The 21,645-nt window shown below is 42.8% G+C and overlaps 1 protein-coding gene across 2 annotated transcripts in view; it reads left to right on the top strand.

Moving 5' to 3' along the window:
• MMEL1 (membrane metalloendopeptidase like 1) overlaps positions 1-21,645 on the top strand; it is a 72,031-nt gene that overhangs the window by 39,747 nt on the left and 10,639 nt on the right. For both annotated transcript variants that reach the window (XM_054009219.1, XM_054009218.1), the window contains 11 exons: positions 191-256; positions 3,675-3,809; positions 5,517-5,606; positions 10,004-10,140; positions 10,731-10,824; positions 12,186-12,314; positions 13,305-13,403; positions 14,640-14,723; positions 15,056-15,159; positions 18,107-18,165; positions 20,668-20,787. In XM_054009219.1, the coding sequence (XP_053865194.1) occupies positions 191-256; positions 3,675-3,809; positions 5,517-5,606; positions 10,004-10,140; positions 10,731-10,824; positions 12,186-12,314; positions 13,305-13,403; positions 14,640-14,723; positions 15,056-15,159; positions 18,107-18,165; positions 20,668-20,787 (1,117 nt within the window). The remainder of the gene's footprint in view (positions 1-190; positions 257-3,674; positions 3,810-5,516; positions 5,607-10,003; positions 10,141-10,730; positions 10,825-12,185; positions 12,315-13,304; positions 13,404-14,639; positions 14,724-15,055; positions 15,160-18,106; positions 18,166-20,667; positions 20,788-21,645) is intronic.

The following is a 21,645-nucleotide window of genomic DNA, read 5'->3' as shown; positions in this document are numbered from 1 at the left end:
TTCCATCTCACTTCCAGCTCCAAGGAATAATAGGCTAAGCTTGCTACTTGAGTGGGTTTATCATGTAACAGAGTGCTATGGTCCTTCCAGTGGTCCATGCAGCTTTTCACGTTAGTCTTGAATGACCCCTTCTTGCCAACCAATCTTACTGCTCATCACTCACTAGAGATATGTACTTGATTTCCTTCAGATCGACCAGCCTAGTTTGGGAATGCCGTCCAGAGACTACTACTTTAATGGTGGCAACTACCAAAGAGTAAGTATTCCTGAACTTTGCTACTAAAAATTGCCTTTCACTAATCATGTGCAGGTGAATCCTGCTTTTACAAACCACAAGGAGCTGAATCTTCATGTTCGCCAACAATCGCAGTTAGACTGTGGAACTCATTGCCACAGCATGTCACTGAGGCCAAAAATTTAGCAAGACTCGAAGATGGATTGGACATTTATATAAATAACAAGACTATCCAGAGTTGTGATAGTTCATGCTAACAAAAAGAGTACTTTTTGGAAAGGAGATAAAACCTCATGTTTCAGGGTTTAAATCAATCTCTAATTTTTAGGGATAGGGATGAGACCTTCATATAGGGCAGATTATCCCACATCTGCCTACTGCAGGGTTTCTTGCACTTTCCTCTAAAAACATCTGGTACCAGCCACTGTCAGAGACAGGACACTGGACTAGAGGGACAGCAGGTCTGATCCAATGTGATAATTCTTTTATTCACATATTTCTACAATTTCATACAAATCCCCAAATTCATTCTGATGAACCCCAACTGTAGAAGGTTTCAGACATCCCCCATGACAGACAATTCCATTCATGAAATCAGGATTGACCGGGACAAATAGAAGGAAGATGAACGGACCGGATCCTCAGTTGATAAGAATTTGGCCCTGTATGTGTTGGGTGATCCTTATTTTTTTGCTGTGAGTTCCAAAACCTACATGAACATTTGGAGACACTATTTTGAAACGGTTTCACTTTCCTTCACTGCACAGACCAAATTTGTTCACTTTCTCCTTCTTGCTTTTCTTTGTAAATGCTTGGCTAAGCCACTGCAAATGTAGATGGATAGAGATAATTTGTCAATTTCAGGCCTGAAAATACTTTTGAAGCTCTTTTTATTTTCGTAATTATTTCATGCTAACTGAGTAGATTTGCAGCCGAGCATTAAATTGAATTTCCTAATGTGAATGAAGGGGGAACCATGTAGACAATGATCAAACATTTCAGACTCAGTTGCATATTACAGGAGTAGGGGCCTGATCCAAAGCTTGTTGATATCTCTGCATGTCTTTCCATTGACTTCAGAGGGGTTTGGATCACGCCTGTAGTGAGATATAATTCCAAGGCTTTCATCATCCAAACTACAGCGCTGTGGGATTCTGATGGTAGCGGATCTGCCAGCATCCTCACCTCAGCCACCTTAACAAATTGTGATTCCTATGTCCTGTGTCCCATTTTGTTCTGTCCATGGAATTCAGCATGTGGGCTATTTCAATGCACTCCCGGTACTATTTATAGAATATGGCCAAAGTCTTCTGACATTCACAGACTCCATCGAGCATGTGTTGAAGGCAATCGCCTACAGAATTTCTTAGAGACACAGTGAAACCTGCAAAACAAGTCAAGTACTTCATAGGGCTGGATTTGATCTAAAAGGGAAACAAAATTGTACTGGAAGTGGCACCAGGGTGTTTTGAAGCGGGCAGGCCGGACAGGGCCTTGTCTGTTGGAAGTGAGCTCCCCTGCTGCAGATTTCATTTGCATGTTAGCAAATTTTTTTGAAGGGGAGGGGGGAGTGAAAATGATGCATCATGCCCATGGTCAAACTTAGACTCCCAGGAGGCAGGAGATCAAGTGCAATACAGCTGTGATCCCAAAATTAACAACATAAAAAGACAGCGGTAGGTAGCCTCACCATAATTTCCCCCACTGCTGGATTCCCTTCTATATTTTGTGCCATAACTTCACTGAAGCTGGGGATGAAGGGAAGGGAAAAGAAGAGCTTTTCTCTCAGCCAATTGGGCCACATTTGGGGGGTTTTCTTATATTGCTATTGAGGAAACTTTAAACCTTAAATATTTACCCTTGTTAGTTTGACTCTTAGGAGACACTATTCCCTCAGCACAGTCCAAAACAAGGAGCTTTTGTGGCTTCTGCATTTATTCATTTAGGGGTGAGGGGCAGGGTCCAGTGATACACTAGCCTGAACTTGGGAGATCTAGGTTCAAATTCTCTACTCTGCCACAGATTTCCCGTGTGAGCTTGGGCAAGTCACTTAGCCTCTCTGGGCCTCAGTTCCCCCATCTGTACAAAGGGGATAATAGCACTGCCCTACCTTAAGGGATATTGTGAGGCTAAATACAGGAAAGACTGAAGTGCTCACATGTAATGGGGGGCATATAAAGTACCTTAGGTAGATTCAGGCACCTTTACTCATGCTGAATAATACCTTCCTCCACCAGCGGTCTCGTGTATCTCAGTGGGGCTTGCCCAGAGAATACAGGGCTCAGAATCTGGCTCTTGGAAATTTCTGTTTGGTGACCATTACTGAATTTTGCTTCTAGACAGACTATTACACAAGTGCTGAACAAATAGACACATCTGTGACCTTTCAAAGCCTTGCGCGGAATAGAAGATCTATGGCCTGTGGGAGAGCTAGACACATGATCCCAACAGACCGAGTGTGAGCAGCACACCCTAAAGGAGGAAATAAATGGTCAGCTCCTCCGTTGCTATCCATCTGCAGAACACCATTGACTTGAGTTGAGCTGCATCGATTTGCACCAGCTCAATGGAGTGATGCCAGTTACCACCAATTGAGGTTATGGCCCATAATCCCTGATGTGGAAAATAAGAACACCAAGTTGCAGCTGCACTAGTTCAGTCCCTGTGTGAACTAAAGGGGTGGACCATAAACTCTGCTACATCAGAATAAAAAAAGTTATCGTCAGTGCTGGCGCCTAGAAGGCCTGTGGGGGCAGAGGGAAAGATGGGTTCTCTCCAGTTCCCAAAAGCCAGTCAATCCCCTATGAAGAGACTTCACAGGGATAGCTGTTGTTCAGTCTTCCCAAAAGGCACTTCTGCCAATAAGGAAATAGGTAAAATCACCTCCCTTCTCTCTGCCTCTGTTTTTCCAGCCACCTTTATCTGTCTTGCCTAATTTACAGCTTTGGGACGCAGGAGCTGTCTCTCACTATGTATTTGAAGTGTGTCAACTACAATGGGCTCCTGTTCTTGGGAGAGGCATCTCCATGCTACTGTACGATCATAACAATAGAAAAGAGACAAGCTAAGTGGGTGAGAGAAGTTTGCATTGAAAAGACAAGGGCAGAATCTGCGCTGCAAAGCTTGGTTTGGGAACCAAATTTTGCCAATGTTCAGGGTTGTTAAGATCCAGGGGCTTGGTTCAAGCCCATCTCTAGGAGAAGATCACTGGCTTCTTTTTGCATTTTTATTTAGCCCTATGGTTCATTCTTGGCGCATTTGCGGATTTCCCTAGAACTCCCTCACCTCAACAAGATACACCACAGAAAATCTCTCATACTGATGCTATTATAAACCTGAATTTCTGGACAAGATTGCCTTGATAAGTGGAGAAAAATGTAGATAGTTAACCTTATAAAAATGACACAGACGCACAAGGTTTCCTTTCGTATGTGTTTAGGTGCGGGAAGCCTACCTGCAATTTATGATCACCATTGCCAAAATGATCAGAGAAGACAAGAATTTGGCGAAAGACGACAATTTTGTCCAAGAGGAAATGGCAAAGGTTATGAAGCTTGAAACTGAGATTGCAAACGTGAGTACGGGAGATTATGGGAGACTGAGACTGAGACTGAACTGAGAAAGAGTGATAGGTTTTCATGATATATGGAACCACAGCTTCTCTTGAACAGGAGTGGTGAGATTTTTGTGCTGCACCTCCATGAGGCATAACATAAAACTCACAGCCCACATGGGGGCAAGGCAAAGGTGGTTGTATAGCTCTTTTGTCAACCCAGGATTATGGGCTAAATTGAAGCAGCGTCCGTGAATTGTTCAATAGCACAATCCAGAATGGTCATAGTGGTGTTGACGATGGCCATGTTTCCTTCTGCCCCTGGCCATGCCCCCTATGCTGTGACCTGCAGCAAGGGCCTTTCAAGGCAACAAACTGTCTTTTATAAAATCTACACAAGGGGGAATTCTCCCCTGGACAGATCTAGGGCTCTTTCAGTGCTTTTAAAGTGCTGCAGCATCTTGAAAGACGTTTATTTTTTTTTTTAAATACCTACCAGTACTGACAAACTTGAACATAGTTTACGTTCCAACTCTGTCTCTGTTGTTTAACAGGGACCACAGCCTGTCTGGATCTCTGTATTGAACCTAGAGACTTCTAATGGCTGAATAATTTACTGCAAGAACACATTTTTACCTAGGTTGAATGACTTCTTTTCAATATCATGGGATGTAATAACATGTCAAACCATTACTAAACATTTTAGCAGCTCAAAGCCATATTGCCAAAATAATCAAAGAAATTATATATATACACCCATATGCTACAGTTCAATTAAGCTTTATAATTATTAGTATTTATACATGACAAAAGTACACAAGCAATGAAAGAGTTCAAAATGTGAAAAATTTGGATTTGTTGAGTATTAAAAAAATTATTTACGATTATAAAAAAAATACATCTTTATTTTTCATGTTCTTTTTTATGTAGGATCTCTGTTTTGCCATGTTGAATAGGACACCAAAAATAGGGGACATAGCACAGATTCGCTATACAGTTAATATCTAGGTTATACACATGTTGGCTAAGATGCTTGCAACTTTTTATGTAGCTGAAGTTTATTTCTTACATTTATCTAAGATCAGTTAGTTATTCCAATCTGCTATGTCAGCAAACAAATGACTAGAAAAGTAGACACTAATAAATGCATTTTAGGTATAAGGCAGATAGAAGTGGACATAAAGTTCATCTGTGGCGTAGACTGGTTGTATTTCCCAGAAATCCCAACCACAGTTAGATCAAATACAGTAATCTGCCCAAAAAACAGCACTGCATGGACTGTAAATTTTCCCATATTTATAAATATCCTGACTTTACTTGTATATTTGCTTTTTTTAAAAACTGAGAGCAGAAGAGAACTCACAGACTTCAGTTTTCCAATGCTGGGATTTTTGCATTGCAAGTTTCATCTTGCTGCTGCAGTTTTCCATTCAGGTTCTGAAGAGAATGGAGGGAATTCCTTGGCTATCATATTACTGAACTAGCATAGTGGTCTTGAACTCACTCCCTGGGATGTTAACTGATATCCTGAAATGCAGAAAACCCAGTTTTCTAAAAACACTGAATATATTTTAAGGAGCAATTAAGAGAGAGAGAGAGAGAATGAGTGAGTGAGGGAGTGTGTGTGCGTGCGTGCGCACGCAAGAGAGCATACCCCTGCATTTGTGTGATTCCAGCTGTTGAAATTCTTGTCAGTCAATTCTGAAGATAATATGTGAATGTCCACAGGCTACTGCTCCTGCAGAAGAAAGGCATGACGTGACCTTATTGTACAACAAAATGACCCTAAGAGAGCTCCAGGAAAAGTTTGCATTGAATGTAAGTGTTTTGATAAGAATTCTATGGCTTCCAGCTCCTCCCAATGTCTAGTCCAGGGGTCGGCAACCTTTCAGAAGTGGTGTGCCAAGTCTTCATTTATTCATTCTAATTTAAGGTTTCATGTGCCAGTAATACATTTTAACATTTTTAGAAGGTCTCTTTCTATAAGTCTACAATATATAGCTAAACTATTGTTGTATGTAAAGTAAATAAGGTTTTTAAAATGTGTAAGAAGCTTCACTTAAAATTAAATTAAAATGCAGAGCCCCCCCGGACCAGTGGCCAGGACCCGGGCAGTATGAGTGCCACTGAAAATCAGCTCGTGTGCCGCCTTCGGCACATGTGCCATAGGTTGCCTACCCCTGGTCTAGTCCAGGGGTCAGCAACCTTTCAGAAGTGGTGTACCAAGTCTTCATTTATTCAGTCTAATTTAAGGTTTTGTGTGCCAGGAATACATTTTAACGTTTTTAGAAAGTCTCTTTTTATAAGTCTATAATATATAACTAAACTATTGTTGAATGTAAAGTAAATAAGGGTTTTAAAATGTTTAAGAAGCTTCATTTAAAATTAAATTAAAATGCAGACCCCCCCCTCCCCCCCCGGACCGGTGACCAGGACCCAGGCAGTGTGAGTGCCACTGAAAATCAGCTTGTGTGCTGCCTTTGGCACATATGCCATAGGTTGCCTACCCTGATCTAGTCAATGGAAAACAGCTTTGCAGACTCTTTATACCTGCAAAACAAAAGGGATTCAAAGTGATGCCTCTTCTTAATGTAAAGCTAAGAGATTTTTAAGGCATTTTCCTTTTAAACAAAGCCACAATTGAAGCATTTGCCAGACCTTAAATCTCTGAATCATGCAGGATCATAAATATGTGAACTCCAGTCCAAAAAGGGTGGTTTAAAGTCCTTTAGTTCTAGGCACAGAAGAAACAGGTGTAAAACATGGTTTGTTCAGAGCTAGCATAATCATTTAGTAAAACTTGTAATGAGTCATGCATCTCTTTTAGCATGGAAGTATCTCCGTCAAAATCATTGCAGAAGTCTGCAAATGCCACAAGCAATTGTGGCCACAAGTTGTTCCAAGAATGAGTTCGAGTTTCCTTTCTCCCAGCCATGTTTAAACTTTCAGTGGCACAAAGAGGTCAAATGACTGAGTGACTTCTTCACTTTGTGTAGAAGGATGTCTATAGCTCACAAGCCCCCAACCGAACAATAGCTAATCCTATCTGCATTTTGACTTGCAATGCCTTGATACGACAAAAGTAGTGGGAAACCCTTAACTAAATATCCATCCTGCCTTGGGTTTAATATTATTTTAAGTAGGTTTTAGCACAGATATGCAAGTGATATATGTATCCATTGATGAATAGCACAGTAGCAATTCTAGCCAAGTTAGTGGGAAAAATAATGTCTCTACTTTCACCATCACTACTAGATAAATTTGATGGGAATCCAAAACAGTATCAAATTTCAGGTTGGAATTTTCCCAAAGGGCAGGATCTCCTCTGATCTGTGCTATATATTTTTTACAGACAGAGGGCAGGGTGGAACTCAAGTGACAGGCTTTACCACTGTGTAAAAAAACCTTCAACCCCCATTTTAATTGGGAACCAAGTGGGAAAATATAACCGAGAGGGGGACATGTCATGCTGTTTTGCTGCAGTAGCAAAACAGAAAATAAATGAAGTCTAGCTGGTTCCTAGCTGTTGTGCAGGCCAAAGAGGTCTGAAAGAGTAAATAAAGTAGGATATCCATGTATATTCGGTGTTATATGTATTTACAGTTTGTTTGTTTTCTTCATGGCATTCAATAGAATATCATAATCACAGGCTTTATGGGCTCCCTCTGGTGGCAAATTCAATATCTGTCAACAAAAATTCCAACCAAAGACTTTGTCTAGCCAAAGGTAGGAAAGGTTTGTGTGTAACATGCTTCAAAATGCGGACTCTGTCCTTCAAAAACACAGGTATTTTTATTAGCTCCGTCATTACAAACATACAGCTCACACTTGTAACACAGAGCAGAGACTCAGGGGGTCTGTGCAAAAAAAAAAAGGGGGGGGGGCTCCAAAAACAACCTGTCCGCCGCCATACAACAGCAACCTCAGCCGGTAAGGGCAGGGAGTGGCTGAAAATTACTGCCTCTGGGGAATGCAGGGGAGAGTTATCCAAAAAGTTCACCCCCTTTTGTGCACGGTGCAGTTTGTTAGCTGTATGCCTTACACACCCCTGGCAACATTACATTTCATCCTGGCATTTTGAGCACCACAGGTAAGTCTTGCTTGATTGCAAAGCTTTTTTTTTGGGTCCAACATGAACACTCCTTTGCTACTTAGGGACCAAGATGTTTGGTGTTATCCGTTCGATTTGCATCACAAACTTATCTTGTAACTACGGAGAAATTCCTATGCCCAAATCAAGCGCATACAATATTAGATGTTCAGACCGGTATCTGATATTGAAATTAAAGTCAGTCAAGTCAGCTACCCATCACTGGCCAGTGGCCTTCAATCTGGCTGATGTCAGTACATATGTCAATGGGTTATTATTATCTGTGTAAACAGTGAAGGATGGTGCCTAATATAAATTGCCCATTTTGGAGCCAGGAACTCCACTTTCCCAGAATGTAAATTATATCTTTTTTTCTACAGGAGAAAGGGTCCTAGAGCCATAGCTACCACCGTAACTTGCCCTCCCGTTGCTGACACAACACAGCTCCCAATCTCTCAGAAGGTGCAGCTGTACATAACAGGAATAGAAGGGCTCTTACTGGGACTTTGTGGCCTTTAGAAACTGTGCCAACACATTCATGTTTTTTTCTACTAACCATGGGGAAAAGCCATTGACAAATGACTCTGGAAGGCTGGCGACCTGTGTCATCTGGCCCTTTTGTCCAATGTTAGAACTCGCCACCTTATGAGCTGTGACCAGCATGGACACTGTCAGTACTTTCCCGCCATCTACCAGCTGAAAGTGTATTTCAACCCACCCACCCCATAGGAAACCGGGGTGCCATAGGAAGCTGTGAGCCTCAGGCTTTCATCGTTTTCCAGCAACTCCAGGAGTTCACTTCCTGGGTCACTGAGAAGATTTGCCTTCGCCCACTAGTGTGACACTATGCATTCCGTGTCTCACAAAGCGGCTACTTTAACCCCATTCAAAATACACCAAACCTACTTTTCCCCCCACTATTAGTGAGCTTAGCGTGCTGCTTTGGCATCAGAGAACAACTACCTACTCTCCTTTCAATATTACAATTATACTCACAGTTACCATTCCTCTGTTCAAGTATATCTAGACCAGTCTTTAACATGTCTACGTCTACTAGTCCCCTGGCTTTCTCATTTCCCTGTTTATTTTTGATGACTCTCTCTGTGGGACCTTTGGTGGTGGTCGGTCACTCAAGGCCCTTTGGAGTGACAGGGATGTAGTTTCCCCTCTGGTCCACTATTTTGGGGCTTCCTGCTGAGACGACATCCATCCAGACTTGTAGTGCTCTTCACCCCCACCCTGAAAACAACAGTTGCAGGTATTGGCTTTGTCCTCTTCTGGAAGTTGGGATGGTCTCACCTCTACAGAGCTCTCTACTGGGTGGATTGGAGTGGCCTGCATCCATTATGATGGGGTGCCACTCAGTACCTCTTTGAGAGCACCAATCTCCATTTTAGACTTGTCTTCAATTCTCCAGCCTCATCCCAGCTGGTTGGTGCCACAAACAGATATATATTTTTTTAAACTGGTGCTACTTCCTCATCAGTCTCTGTCTCACCAACAACAGAGGCCTCTTGCATGACATTAAGTTCCACAGCTTTTCCTCATGCCTGTCTTGCACTTCGTGCTGTTTATCTCTTTCCTAGCCAGTTACAATGTTCAATGGCTCCAACAATGCTTCATCTGTGACTGAATTATCCTGGAGATAGGGCAACATCACAGTCTGAATTTTCCTATTCTGCCGCCCAGGAGACTGAATGGAGGAGCATATTTTGCACCCGGAGTGGGAGGAAAGATCCCAGCTCTAGCAGGGCTTGTTGGATCCACAGTTAAAGAAGCAAAGGGATCAGATGCATGCTTGTGGCATATTTAAATATCTGTGCCTATAGATACGGCAATAAAATATGACAGGCTCTTGCTTTTGGTTCCACCAATAACTAAGACTTTCTGTCTTCTATACCCAATGCAACTAGGCGCTATTTACAAATATTGCAACACACGTTACAGCAGGACCCTTAGTGTTGATGGACAAGGAAGGAGACAGTTCTATAGGCAGGAATCCTCTCCAGGCTGCTAGCCAGAGTGTCCAGTCCCAGGTAGCCCAGTGAGAGGAGGCAGGATTCCATTGGAATAGGTATAAAGAAAAGCTTGGAATCGGTGTGTCTGCCTCTCTCTGCCCTCACAGGAGTTTAACTGGACTCTCTTCATCCAAGGCATCATGTCTTCAGTAAACGTTCAGATCCACCTGGATGAGGAGGTAGTTGTGTACGGCGCGCCCTACCTGCAGGAGCTCAAAGCGATTATCTCCAACTACTCAGCAAGGTAACGGTCCTGGGAAAGAACTGGGTTAAGGTAGAAGAGATGGGACGCCATCTGGCGCTCAAATGGGGCAAAGTGAGAACAAGGAGGGTTTTCTTCCTGGCTACGCCACAGACTCCCTGGTGAAATTATATCACATTTCTGGGGACTCTGTGCTATAAATTAGGGATAACAACCTTACAGGGGTTGTGGAAGGCAACAGTCATTGAAGTGTGGGAGGGTCTCTCAGCCTCTTATTGACTAGTGTCCTAGAAAAGAAACAAGAGGGTGTGCTTTAGCTCACGTTACATTCTAAAAGGAGAAATAGGTGGAAATTAGAAACTTAGTCCCCAAAGAGCACCGGGGAATGGGGGTGTGTGAAGTGATACTGATGGTCTGGCTCCTCTATGCATGTTGTGCCCTCTGGATGCTTCTGCAGCTAATGAACTGGGCTAAATAAAAGCAGCCCCCATGGTCCCCATAGGTGTTGCAAGAAACTTGGCAGCCATTGCTAGCCCTGTCCTCTGCATTCAGACTAAAGCTTGCCCTTTGACTATCTGCAATAGAGTGGCCCATTGCATGACATTAAACTCCACTTTTCTTTCTACCCACAGCACCATCCAGAACTACCTAGTCTGGCGACTGGTGATTGACAGGGTCAGCAGCTTGAGTCGGCGTTTCAAGGATGCCCGGGCCAACTACCGAAAGGTAGCCCCCTCCCCTGCCAAAGAGTCCATTCAGCTGTGACATCATTCTGCATTAGTGGCCTTGAACCCATCAGCATCAGGACATCATGATCCTAGACAAAGGGCAGCCAGTCCATATCTGCACAATGGACTTTAACCAAATCAACATTCTAACCTCTGCTTTGAGTGAAAGGTTATTCAATGTGTGAAGTTTAAACTCAGATCCAAACACCGCCAGAGTCTGGAGATGTTAACATCTGGAGTTCAGGGGCAGGCCCATCCCTAGTGTTGTCATCTAAGTCTGTTCTTTTTTGAGTTAAGATTGCTGCTGGATCCCCAGACATGAAAGGTGCAAAGCAACGCTGAATGAACAGTTTAGATGTTTCAGTTTCTTTCAGCCCCACAGGGAAATGGGTTCTGCATCTCCTTGGACCTATATGTGGGGATGGGCCAACATACAAATCCCATCAAATCACTAGGAATAAGACAACCAGATCAAATAAACTAAACACCAACTTTAGTATTAGACTCAAGATGGGAACTGAAATGAGCCTTTTTACCATGAGAAATTCTGGGTCAATCCAAATGCCACAGGCTCAGGGCTTCCAGGATACATATCCTCCAAACCATTTGACATTAGCCCATCACTAGTGACAACTCTTCCAACAGATGCCTTCACCTCCTATAGATTGTGAAGCCATGGGGTTCTCAACCTTTTTCTTTCTGACCCCCCCCCCCATGTATAAAAACTCCACCACCCACCTGTGCCACAACAACTAGTGTTTCTGCACATGAAAGCCAGGTCTGGGGTTAGGGGGTAGCAAACAGGGCGAGTGCATGGGACCCCATGCTACAAGGGACCCCATGAAGCTAAGTTGCGTAGGTTTCAGCTTCAGCTCTAGGCATCAGCACATGGCAGGGCTTTGGCTTTTCTGCCCTGGGCCCCAGCATGTTTAATGCCAACCCTTTTGGCCGAGCCCCTAAAACCTGCTCGTGGTCCTGGACCCCTGGTTGAGAATGGCTGGTAAAGCCAACGCATGTAGGAACAGGGGTGGGTATCATGCTTAGCTACCAAGGTGAGGGGCACTACAGAAATGCCTTAGGCAGACAGATAGATGGAGAGACAGATAAGCCATGAAATGACAGCGTGGTGGGACAGAAATTGAACAGTACCCATACCACCTCCTAATAATATCCTGTGCACAGCGGATCAATGGAAGGAAGACCAGAGCTTCCGAAGAAATAAAGCTAAAGTGTGAAGGGACAGAAGCTGAACGGATGACGGCCTCTCTCTTTGATTAGCCCTCTTGCCCTTTAACAACTTGGGGTGGGGCTGAGGGGAAGGTACATAGGCAGAATGATCCCCCTGCATTTCTCTTCCAGGCACTTTATGGGACAACACTGGAAGAGGCCCGTTGGCGGGAATGCGTGAGTTACGTCAACAACAACATGGAGAATGCGGTGGGAGCTCTGTATGTCAGGGAGACATTTGCTGGTGAGAGCAAGAGGATGGTATGTAGTTTACCTTTCATGCTCTCATAAGCCCTCAATTCCCATGGATCCCCTCCTCCCCCGCCTCAACTCCCACCCCAAACCTGTGACCTAATATTTGTTAAATATGTACATAGTGCAGAGCTTTAACATAACTCGGGGGGAGACAGACAGGATGGGAGTTTCATTGTTCCAAAGCAGGGCCGGCTCCAGGGTTTTGGCCACCCCAAGCAGTCAAACAAAAAAAAAAAAAGCCGCGATCGCGATCTGCGGCGGCAATTCAGCGGAAGGTCCTTCGCTCCGAGCAGGAGTGAGGGACCATCCGCCGAATTGCTGCCGAACAGCTGGACGTGCCGCCCCTGTCCGAAGTGGCCACCCCAAGCACCTGTTTGGTAAGCTGGTGCCTGGAGCCGGCCCTGTTCCTAAGGCAGAGGATTATGGGCTCGCTCTTCTGAGAGGGATTTCACCTTCTGCAGATAGTCAGCCACTTTCTGACAGAATACCAGCAGGCCCCAGATCCTCTCTTTGTTTTGTTGGGAAATACTGAAGACTGTCACCCAGCAGGCCAGTGGTAAAGCTGAGAACAGACCCCCAGAGTGCCAGTGTTCCAGTCGAGTGCATTATCCACTAGGCCAGACAGCTCAGATGGGTCAAGCTATGTGATTTGTGATCTTCCACATGCTTTGCCTCCCAATGGTATCCCAGCATGGTTAGCTGCTGGGCACGATACCTATCTCTTGCCTGCCTTTCAGCCCCTCCAGTTCATGTCTCCCACAGTTCAGTCAAGTCAGGAGACACACATAACCGAGTCTTGGGAACTGGGCCAATCAGCCAGCAGGTAGCAGACACAGGGAACTCATTTATGATGTATATTTAAATGTGGAGCACCATGTGCTATCACAAAGCATTTGAGGAGATTATTCTTCATTAGAAGCCTGCTCTCTCTCTAGAAGTGGTTGAGAAGAAAAAAAAGTATCTCAGTGGTGAATTTCTTACTTGTCTCTGTTTTAGGTCCGAGACTTAATAGACAAAATCCGGGAAGTGTTCATTGAGACGCTCGATGAATTACAGTGGATGGATGAAACATCGAAAGAGAAAGCTCGTGAGAAGGTCAGAAATAACAAGAGACCACAATATCCTGTGCGGGAATATCAGAAGATTGTGTCAAATTTTGCAAGACTTATTTTCCCTCCCTTACAAAAGGAGAGAGAGAAATAAAAATCCACTTTCACAGTTATCCATAATTTTCTCCAGGATATTGCCTTTGATCCTTTATTTATTTAGCTTTCAAACATTTTTTATTTCCAAACAAACTATAATAGAATCTAATGTAATGTATCACATAAAAGTGGTAAGCCAAAGAAACTCAAACAAACTACAAGTTACCTAAAAGAGCCAAATTGGCCAAACCAATTAAAAAGAAATATATTAGTAATAAACTTCCAAAAGATTAGGCCACGTTTCCTTAAATTCTTCTTGTGTCTGAATCAAATGAAGAGCATCTTTTTTGATGCTAGCCAGTCCATCAGACCAGTGCATTATTCCACAATATGAAGGGATTCAGATGGTTCCCAAATGGAAACTTTTGCCTATTAAAAAATTCTTACTTCTCAGTAATGTTGCCTCTTTTCAAAAAGTATTTGGGTCACTCTATACCGCATTGCAAAAGGCTGTGCTTCTTCAGCAATGGGACGTTTGAGAGTTTTCATTGCAGAGAGCCCCACGTCCGGTGCTCTCTCTGAGGGAGTCAGAGGTAGCAGAAGCTGACAAATTTAAATCATGCAGCCATATGTTCATATGGCATGAGGAAGCAGAAGGAACCCTGTGTTCATTTCATATTTTGTCGGACTATTGACTTCAGTGGCGTTGCATGAATTGGATCTGGAGTCAATTGCTGTTGAAGTCAATGGGAATCATCCCTAGACGTTGAATCAAGCTTTTAGGGCCCTTCAGGGGAACTTAGATCCAGGCCACAAATGAGGACAGAATGTGTCCCATGGCGATTCAACATGAAAAGGATCATTGAATCCCACTCCAGTTCCCACTGAAGTCACTTTCCTCTGAATTCAGGAAGCCCTATATAAGTGCACCAAATGCTTATCCCCAAGCCCATCATCCCTGAACAACCCTTGCACACATTCTCAATACTTACATCAAATACACTCTTTGTTGGCTCATCATATGAATATTGACTAGGCTGAATTCACCCCGGGTGTAACTCCACTCAAGCTAGTGGACCAACACCAGCAATGAATTTGATCCATTGTATGCAGTGATCCAGATTTTTTTTTTTTTTTTTTTTTTTTTGACTATTGTGAGACCATTGTGGGCTCTCTTTTCTTGTAGGCAATGGCAATTAAAGAACAAATTGGCTACCCAGACTATATTTTAGAAGATCAGAATGAAAAACTGGATCAGGAATATGCAAATGTAAGTATGCAGCATGTACCTGAACAGGGTTAATACAAAAGTGTAAACATATTGCATTGCTATTTACAATATTAAATGCCTGTGTTACTGTCACCCCCGGATGCCCCAATCAGGACCAAGGCCCCATTGTGCTAGATTCTGTGTAACACATGCAAAGACCTAGTCCTTGCCCCCAAACAACTCACTATTTAAGAAAGAGCTGCCCATCTGTTTCTACACGATGCATAACTACAGGACAAATATTTCATAGCCACATCCCATAGGTGGTGGTTAAAGGAAATTCTCCATTAAAAGAAACTTGCTAATATCCTGGGATTTTTGTATTTCTTCAGTTAAACTTCAGTGAGCACAAGTATTTTGAAAACAGCCTGGAAAACCTGAGGGCTGGAGCCCAGAAGAGCTTGAAAAAACTTCGAGAGAGAGTTGACCAAGATATGTGAGTGTCCAGACTGCATGGCTCTATAAACACCCTAAATCCTGGAATAATGGTTAGGGACCACCCTGGCACTACAGTGGTGGCATTGCCCTTCTCCACTCATATCAGATCATTAAGAATACTTTTGTTTGTGGCTGTCTAAGAATGGGGCATCTGAGGGAATTGAGCAAATAGCTCTTTGTCGGCCTCTAGTGGTAATGAACGTAACAGTGGCTACATGGGATCATTCAGACCTTTTGGAATCTCAGTTTAATCCTTCACAGAACCACTTTACACACTATTATATTACCATGGAGCGACTTATCACAAACACTGGGACTGATCTTCCTGACAGGGGAGCAATGAGGATGGGCCAGCGTGTACCTTGGAAAGCGAATAACTGAAAGGAGGTAAAAACCATGGCTTAGAATAGCCTTTCAAACTGCAGTTCCCAACGCGTCTGGGCTTTGTAGCTGTTTGGATCTGGATCCAGAACTGAACTTTTAAGCTCAGGCCCATCTTTAATTAAGATAATTTATTGCTATGGGGGATGAAGCAATTAAATATCAGTATTTTCACCCCGACAATTAGAAATGTGAATTTAATAGTAATTTTTAGGCTATCAGTGTCGTGGCGACAGGGCTAGCTGCACCTCTAACCCCTTCACTGGCCTCTCTGAGTCCACCCCCTCACCTTTACCACTCTGAGGTGGAGTCTGACGATTCTCCCCTTCTTTGGCTGGGTCCCGAGCTCAAGCCTTCCAGTGTATTGACTGTGCTGCAAGGCCCTGCAACACCACTGGATTCATGTACCTGCAATTCTTCCCTTTGGGAGCTTAGAACCAGCATTGCATACAGGGATGCAAAACAACCTTCTTAAAACAGGCGCATTGTTCATTTGACAACAAGAACAAAGCATAACATAAGAGAAAAGGATTTTAAAACAATAAAACACATATAGCTAGAATCTAACCATCCTCTTCTTGGGGACCCCGGTAGATCTAACTTCCCCCTTGGTCCCCCAGCCTCTGGAGTCTGTCTGGGTTCACCTTAGCTCTCCCTCCCTGTCCTTGAGGGCCTGTCTAGGAATCCAGCCCACAGTCTTTGTTCTGTCAGCTCCCATGCTTGCCCAAAACCAGTCCGGTGAGGGCCACCGTGGGACAGAGCCAGAGCGTCCAAGTGAATGGCCCCAGCATTGTTTCTCAGCGTTTGCTGGGAAGGGTCCATCTGGTTCCTCCTCGCCCCTGCTTTGGGTGTGCATTTCCTGACCATCCTGCTATTGAATTAATTCAATACGGGCATAGAGTAAACCCCCCTCACAACAATTAGACACACAGAGAACATACAGCATCCATAAACTATTACAGGCAGCTCCAAATCCATTACACGTGGCAAGGCAAGCTGCTCTTAAGGAGCATCGTCCCGTAACATTAGCCTTCAGCATGAGTGGTTTTGCTGGTTACGGGCAGCAGCAAGAAAGCCAACAACTGATTGGTTGTTTACGTGCTAGTAGGCCTCCATGCAGCAGGAGGATGTTCCCAAGACAAAAGAAAGGCAGAAGCAAACTCCAAACTGCATTTGATTAACACCTCTGTTTATATAACACAAAATATGCTGTTAAAGGGTTGGTCTGGGATCTTGCTTCTATTGAAGCCAGCGGGAATTTGGCCGTGAACTTCCAAGGAAGCAGGCTCAAGCCGAAAACTATGATTTTTTCATAAACAAAGATATTAAGGACTTTGCATTAGAATAGTGCAGCCAAAAGCCATTCGGTTCAGATTAAGATGTGGAATAAGTGCCCTGATGTCAGTGCCTTGCACTGCAGCCATTTTATTTTCATCTAATATGCAGAATATACCTACTAAAGCCTGTGTAGGTTACAGTATCTATCACTCACAGGTTGGTATTTTGGGAATTGGGATGTATTAAGTAATGGAAAAGTCATTCATTTGATCGAAAGCCCATTGGGAGCTTTTTTTCACTGACTTAATGAGCTTTGGTTCAGGCCTTCTTTGTGTGGTAATTTGGTAGTGTGTGGAGTTATGGCTTTCATTTTTCGTGTATGATTTGTAAACTTCCAGCAAAGTCCCCTTGCAGGCTTGGAAGATTTTCCCAATAAGCCATAAAACCACTTATCACTTTAGATCGTTAACAGTCCATTGTTTAAAGACCCAAATTAAAGAAGATTTTATAACTAATATCTTATTCAGCATCGTATCAACTACTTATCACAGTCACACGGAATGCCTATGTTCACATCCTGGAAGTGTCCCTCTGTAGAGTAAACGAAGGTTTATTACAAGTCTCTTGGCTAGTTACCTGTTCATTTCATGACGCAGTGAGGTCTCTCTGGGAGATGCTATGAAACCATATAGTGATGTAGCCATTCATTATAGACTGAGGAGGGACTGGTTGCTATTCCAAAATCATATACTTCAAACAGGAATTACTTATCAAAATGAGTACTCACTATTTATGAAAAATCGGTTTCACAATATAGACGGTAGTACGTCTGGTTCTACATTTGTAATGATTTACTCTGACTGTTCTAATTAAACATTTTCAGTAGACAAACTTTGTCCCAGTTCTCAGTGTGGGTAAATCCATTCTGCTGCCCTAAACTTCCCCTCTGCATTTTATTTAGATGTTGTAGTCTTCATTTCCTGTCTCAAACTGTTAAATTGCAGTATTATGAACTGTTAAACAGCTACCACATTCCACCCCAGAGGTGGCTGCTTAGCAATGCGAGCAAAATGACACCTGGCTTTGATCTGGGATCCTTTAGGCTGAACTGTGTCATATAAACAAAAGAGCGTTACCATTTTCCAGTCTGAGTGTCCTTGCTGAACCATTCCCAGTTGCTTTCTTCTCCTCCACTCCTCCCATTTCATATGCAACTAGGAGGAGATTAACTCAATAAAGAGAATGCTTATAAAAATGACTATATCTTTACATACTATTCTTTCTAGATGGATCATTGGTGCTGCAGTGGTCAACGCGTTCTATTCCCCCAACCGAAATCAGATAGGTAGGTTTCAAACCATTTTGACTGAGCAGTGGAATTTAAGAATAATTTGTGTATGTGAAGCACTGCATGTTAGCGGTTCCATGTGGTTGCCCATATGCAGCCCAGATTGAACATTTGTAGCACTCCTGGTGCGAGCTGGATGGGCTGGTCTGCTCCAGCCTTTGTTTTTGTGATGAATATTCAACTCACTTAAACTCGGCAAAGTTGTTTACATTCCTTCGTTGAAATAGCCTTGTGTTTGACAACCTAGCAAGGAACAACCACCAAGTGAGTGCCAACTTCAGGGAGTAGTGAGCACTCACCATGTATTTCAGGCTGTTTAATGTCTCCGCATGCCTGGGAAACTTAAGCGATGCTCCCGGCTTTGCTGTTTGTGCAGATGGCGCTGAAATTATTTTTATGAGAGACACACAAGACTGAAGAAACTTGCCTCAGCTAATGGACGTCAAACTCGTGAGAGCTTCCAGATCTGTAAAAGCTGTGACTAAAACATCCTTCATTGGATTGGGCCCATATGGGATGCTAAGAAGTACCAACCCTCCTACAAATATTCTTGCTTCCCCCCCTCCACACTCTCCCTGGCCAATAAAACCAAGGCTCATTGTATCTAGGGTCCAGAGCAAATGTACCTACTGAGTTCTGGTTTGATTTTTCACAGTGTTAACATTTCTGCTCCTGTCTTAGTGGAAACTGGTTGCCTTTCTTCTCCTAGTATCAGAGGGGTAACCGTGTTAGGCTGAATCTGTAAAAAGCAACAGAGGGTCCTGTGGCACCTTTAAGACTAACAGAAGTATTGGGAGCATAAGCTTTCGTGGGTAAGAACCTCACTTCTTCAGATGCAAGTCTTGCATCTGAAGAAGTGAGGTTCTTACCCACGAAAGCTTATGCTCCCAATACTTCTGTTAGTCTCAAAGGTGCCACAGGACCCTCTGTTGCTTTCTTCTCCTAGTGACACTGTGTCTGTGTACACAATGATCCTTCTTTACAAAGGGCTTTGCATCTCCCTACACAAATTTTTGCGATGTGGTTTTTTCACATTTTTCACTTATTCGAAGACATCTGATTAGAATGACCCATTCTAGAATGACCCATTTGCAGCATTCATGCCTTCTTGAAGGTCACGTGTCTCCTCTTCAACGCTTGCAAGGAAGAATAAACCCCACTGCCGATATATTAGGCTTTTGTGTGTAGTGTGGAGGAGGCTAGAGCTATTTTTTCCAAGGCTGTCATCCAAAGTACAGTTGATACACAGTAGTAATTCCTATGGCGTATGCTTTAAACATTAAGCCTCAGTGTTATTTGTAGCCCGCATATGGTGGTTAACCTTTCTCTTAACAAAAATAAAGCAATAAAATATCCATTAGCTTCTCCATAAAATGGCTCCGTGATACAAACTGAACATAGTTCATTGGGACAGCAAAGAGGAAAAAATGTACAGGTGAACCAGTATTCCCATGGAATCGTAACCCAGGGTGCTTGGTGTGTCTTTGAGTCAGATCTGCTGCCTTTAATGACAAATACAACATTTTAACTACCTCTGTGCCAGCCCCATAAAATTTAATACAACGGTGGGTGAAGGAGTCAGGGTGAGGGTCCATTCTGCCTCCTGCATCATTTGAAGGATTTTTCAGTTCTGTTCTGATTAAAACCATTTTTTTTCTAATGAAGTATGGCCATCTATATTAAATAGCCTTTTTTCAAATAACTTTTTTTTTTTTTTTTTGCAAACACTTGTTGGAATTGTAGACATTTTTTGTATTTCATGAAAAAAATCTGATTTTTTCAATATTTTCTCTACATTTTATCAAAGATGTTACTGCAATTTTTTGTTTTGTTCACCCAAAACCTGCTTTTGTTAAATTTTCCAAAAAACAACTGCAAAAACCGACCACCACTGCAAACGGAGCCGTTCTGAACATTTCAAAATGAAATCAGTTGTGAAGTGTTTGTGTGAAAATAGGTTTCATTTTGTGACCTGTTCTAGTTTGGACTGTTGACTCTCTCGTGATGACATTAGGAGCAGACAAAGCCAGGTTGATCTTCAGATCTGAGGTTCGGACTGAGCTTGTCAGCTTTAGGGGGTGGGGGGAATTATCGTTCAGCTTGTAACCTAAACAGTTCTTTGCTTGATTCCCTAAAAGGGAATAGATAAGGAGATTCTACTGTGTAATTCTAAGTCTCTTTTCTAATTATAACTGCCCTTTAATGTACAAGATATATAAGACTAAACAAGCGGAGCTGGAAGGGAAATTATGGTGGGTTCTCAAATGGGAGATTTTATAGTTACAGGTTTACTACGTTTATCATTTAAGAACGACTCCTTGCACAGTCAGAGAGGCAGAGTTCAGTTCACATGATCATCCTCAATGTGTTATAAGATGCATAAAGCAAGTGTCATAAACAGAGGAAACGTTTTCTGCTTGATCTGCTGCCAAAGGCTGACCCATCTACAGAGCACACACAGATGAAATTCTCTGAACCTCTCTCTCTCTCATTTTGCAGTGTTTCCTGCTGGAATCCTACAGCCTCCCTTCTTTAGCAAACAACAGCCACAGGCACTAAACTTTGGAGGGATCGGGATGGTAATTGGACATGAAATTACTCATGGTTTTGATGACAATGGTGAGAAGAGACAAAAAAATTATCCAAGCAAAATATTTCTTTTATAATTGCATCGATCACACAGTAGAAAACTAGATGTGGGTGGTAATAGTCTATCCGCTCTGACTGCTGTGATTGAAACACACACTCACGTGCAGTAATAACAATACTACAGATGCGTGATTTGGGGTGAATGATCCTGGAACCGATCAGGCAAAATGAGAGTAATGAATTTAAAGAAATGAATTAAATTAATGGCAATACGCCAGAAACCTGTTACTTTTACAGCAGTAAAGTATTAGAAACGCTGTCAGTACTAGCCTGTGTGCTGCCTTTCAAAGTAAAATGAAATCTGTGAAACGCATTCTGGTGGTAGCACCGTGACACACAGAGTCCTGACCCCTGGGGTCTCTATTTTTAAACCCATTTGTTAAAAAATAATTGATTTTTGTCATTATCATTGACAGGGGCCTAAAATGGTTTCGGACCTTAAGACTCAATTCTGATACTTCTTTAAAAAAAAAAATCAATAATTCTTTACACATAGGCTTTATTGGCTTTTACCTCTATGGGCCCTATATAATTTAAACATAAAACACTTGCTGTAGCTGTCTGGATACAGGTCCATATTGAGCAAGAGGTGTGCTCTGAGCAACAGGATTAGGAACAGAGATACCAGAATCTTGGTCTTGGTTTGCTCCCTCTGTGGATTTGGCAAAGTCACTTTGACCCTCAGGTTCCTCATTTGTCAATTGCAGAGCACTTTCTGTATTTGCACCGGGGTTGCAAGGATTTAGTGGCTAATTAGGAATATTATTTGTATCACAGACATGCATAAGAGCTGTAATCAGGATCACGGCCATATTGTGCTGGGTATTG

This window comes from Malaclemys terrapin, chromosome 19 (genome assembly GCF_027887155.1).
Source record: "Malaclemys terrapin pileata isolate rMalTer1 chromosome 19, rMalTer1.hap1, whole genome shotgun sequence".
Taxonomy (NCBI): domain Eukaryota; kingdom Metazoa; phylum Chordata; order Testudines; family Emydidae; genus Malaclemys; species Malaclemys terrapin.
This window is presented reverse-complemented; position numbering and strand designations above follow the sequence as displayed.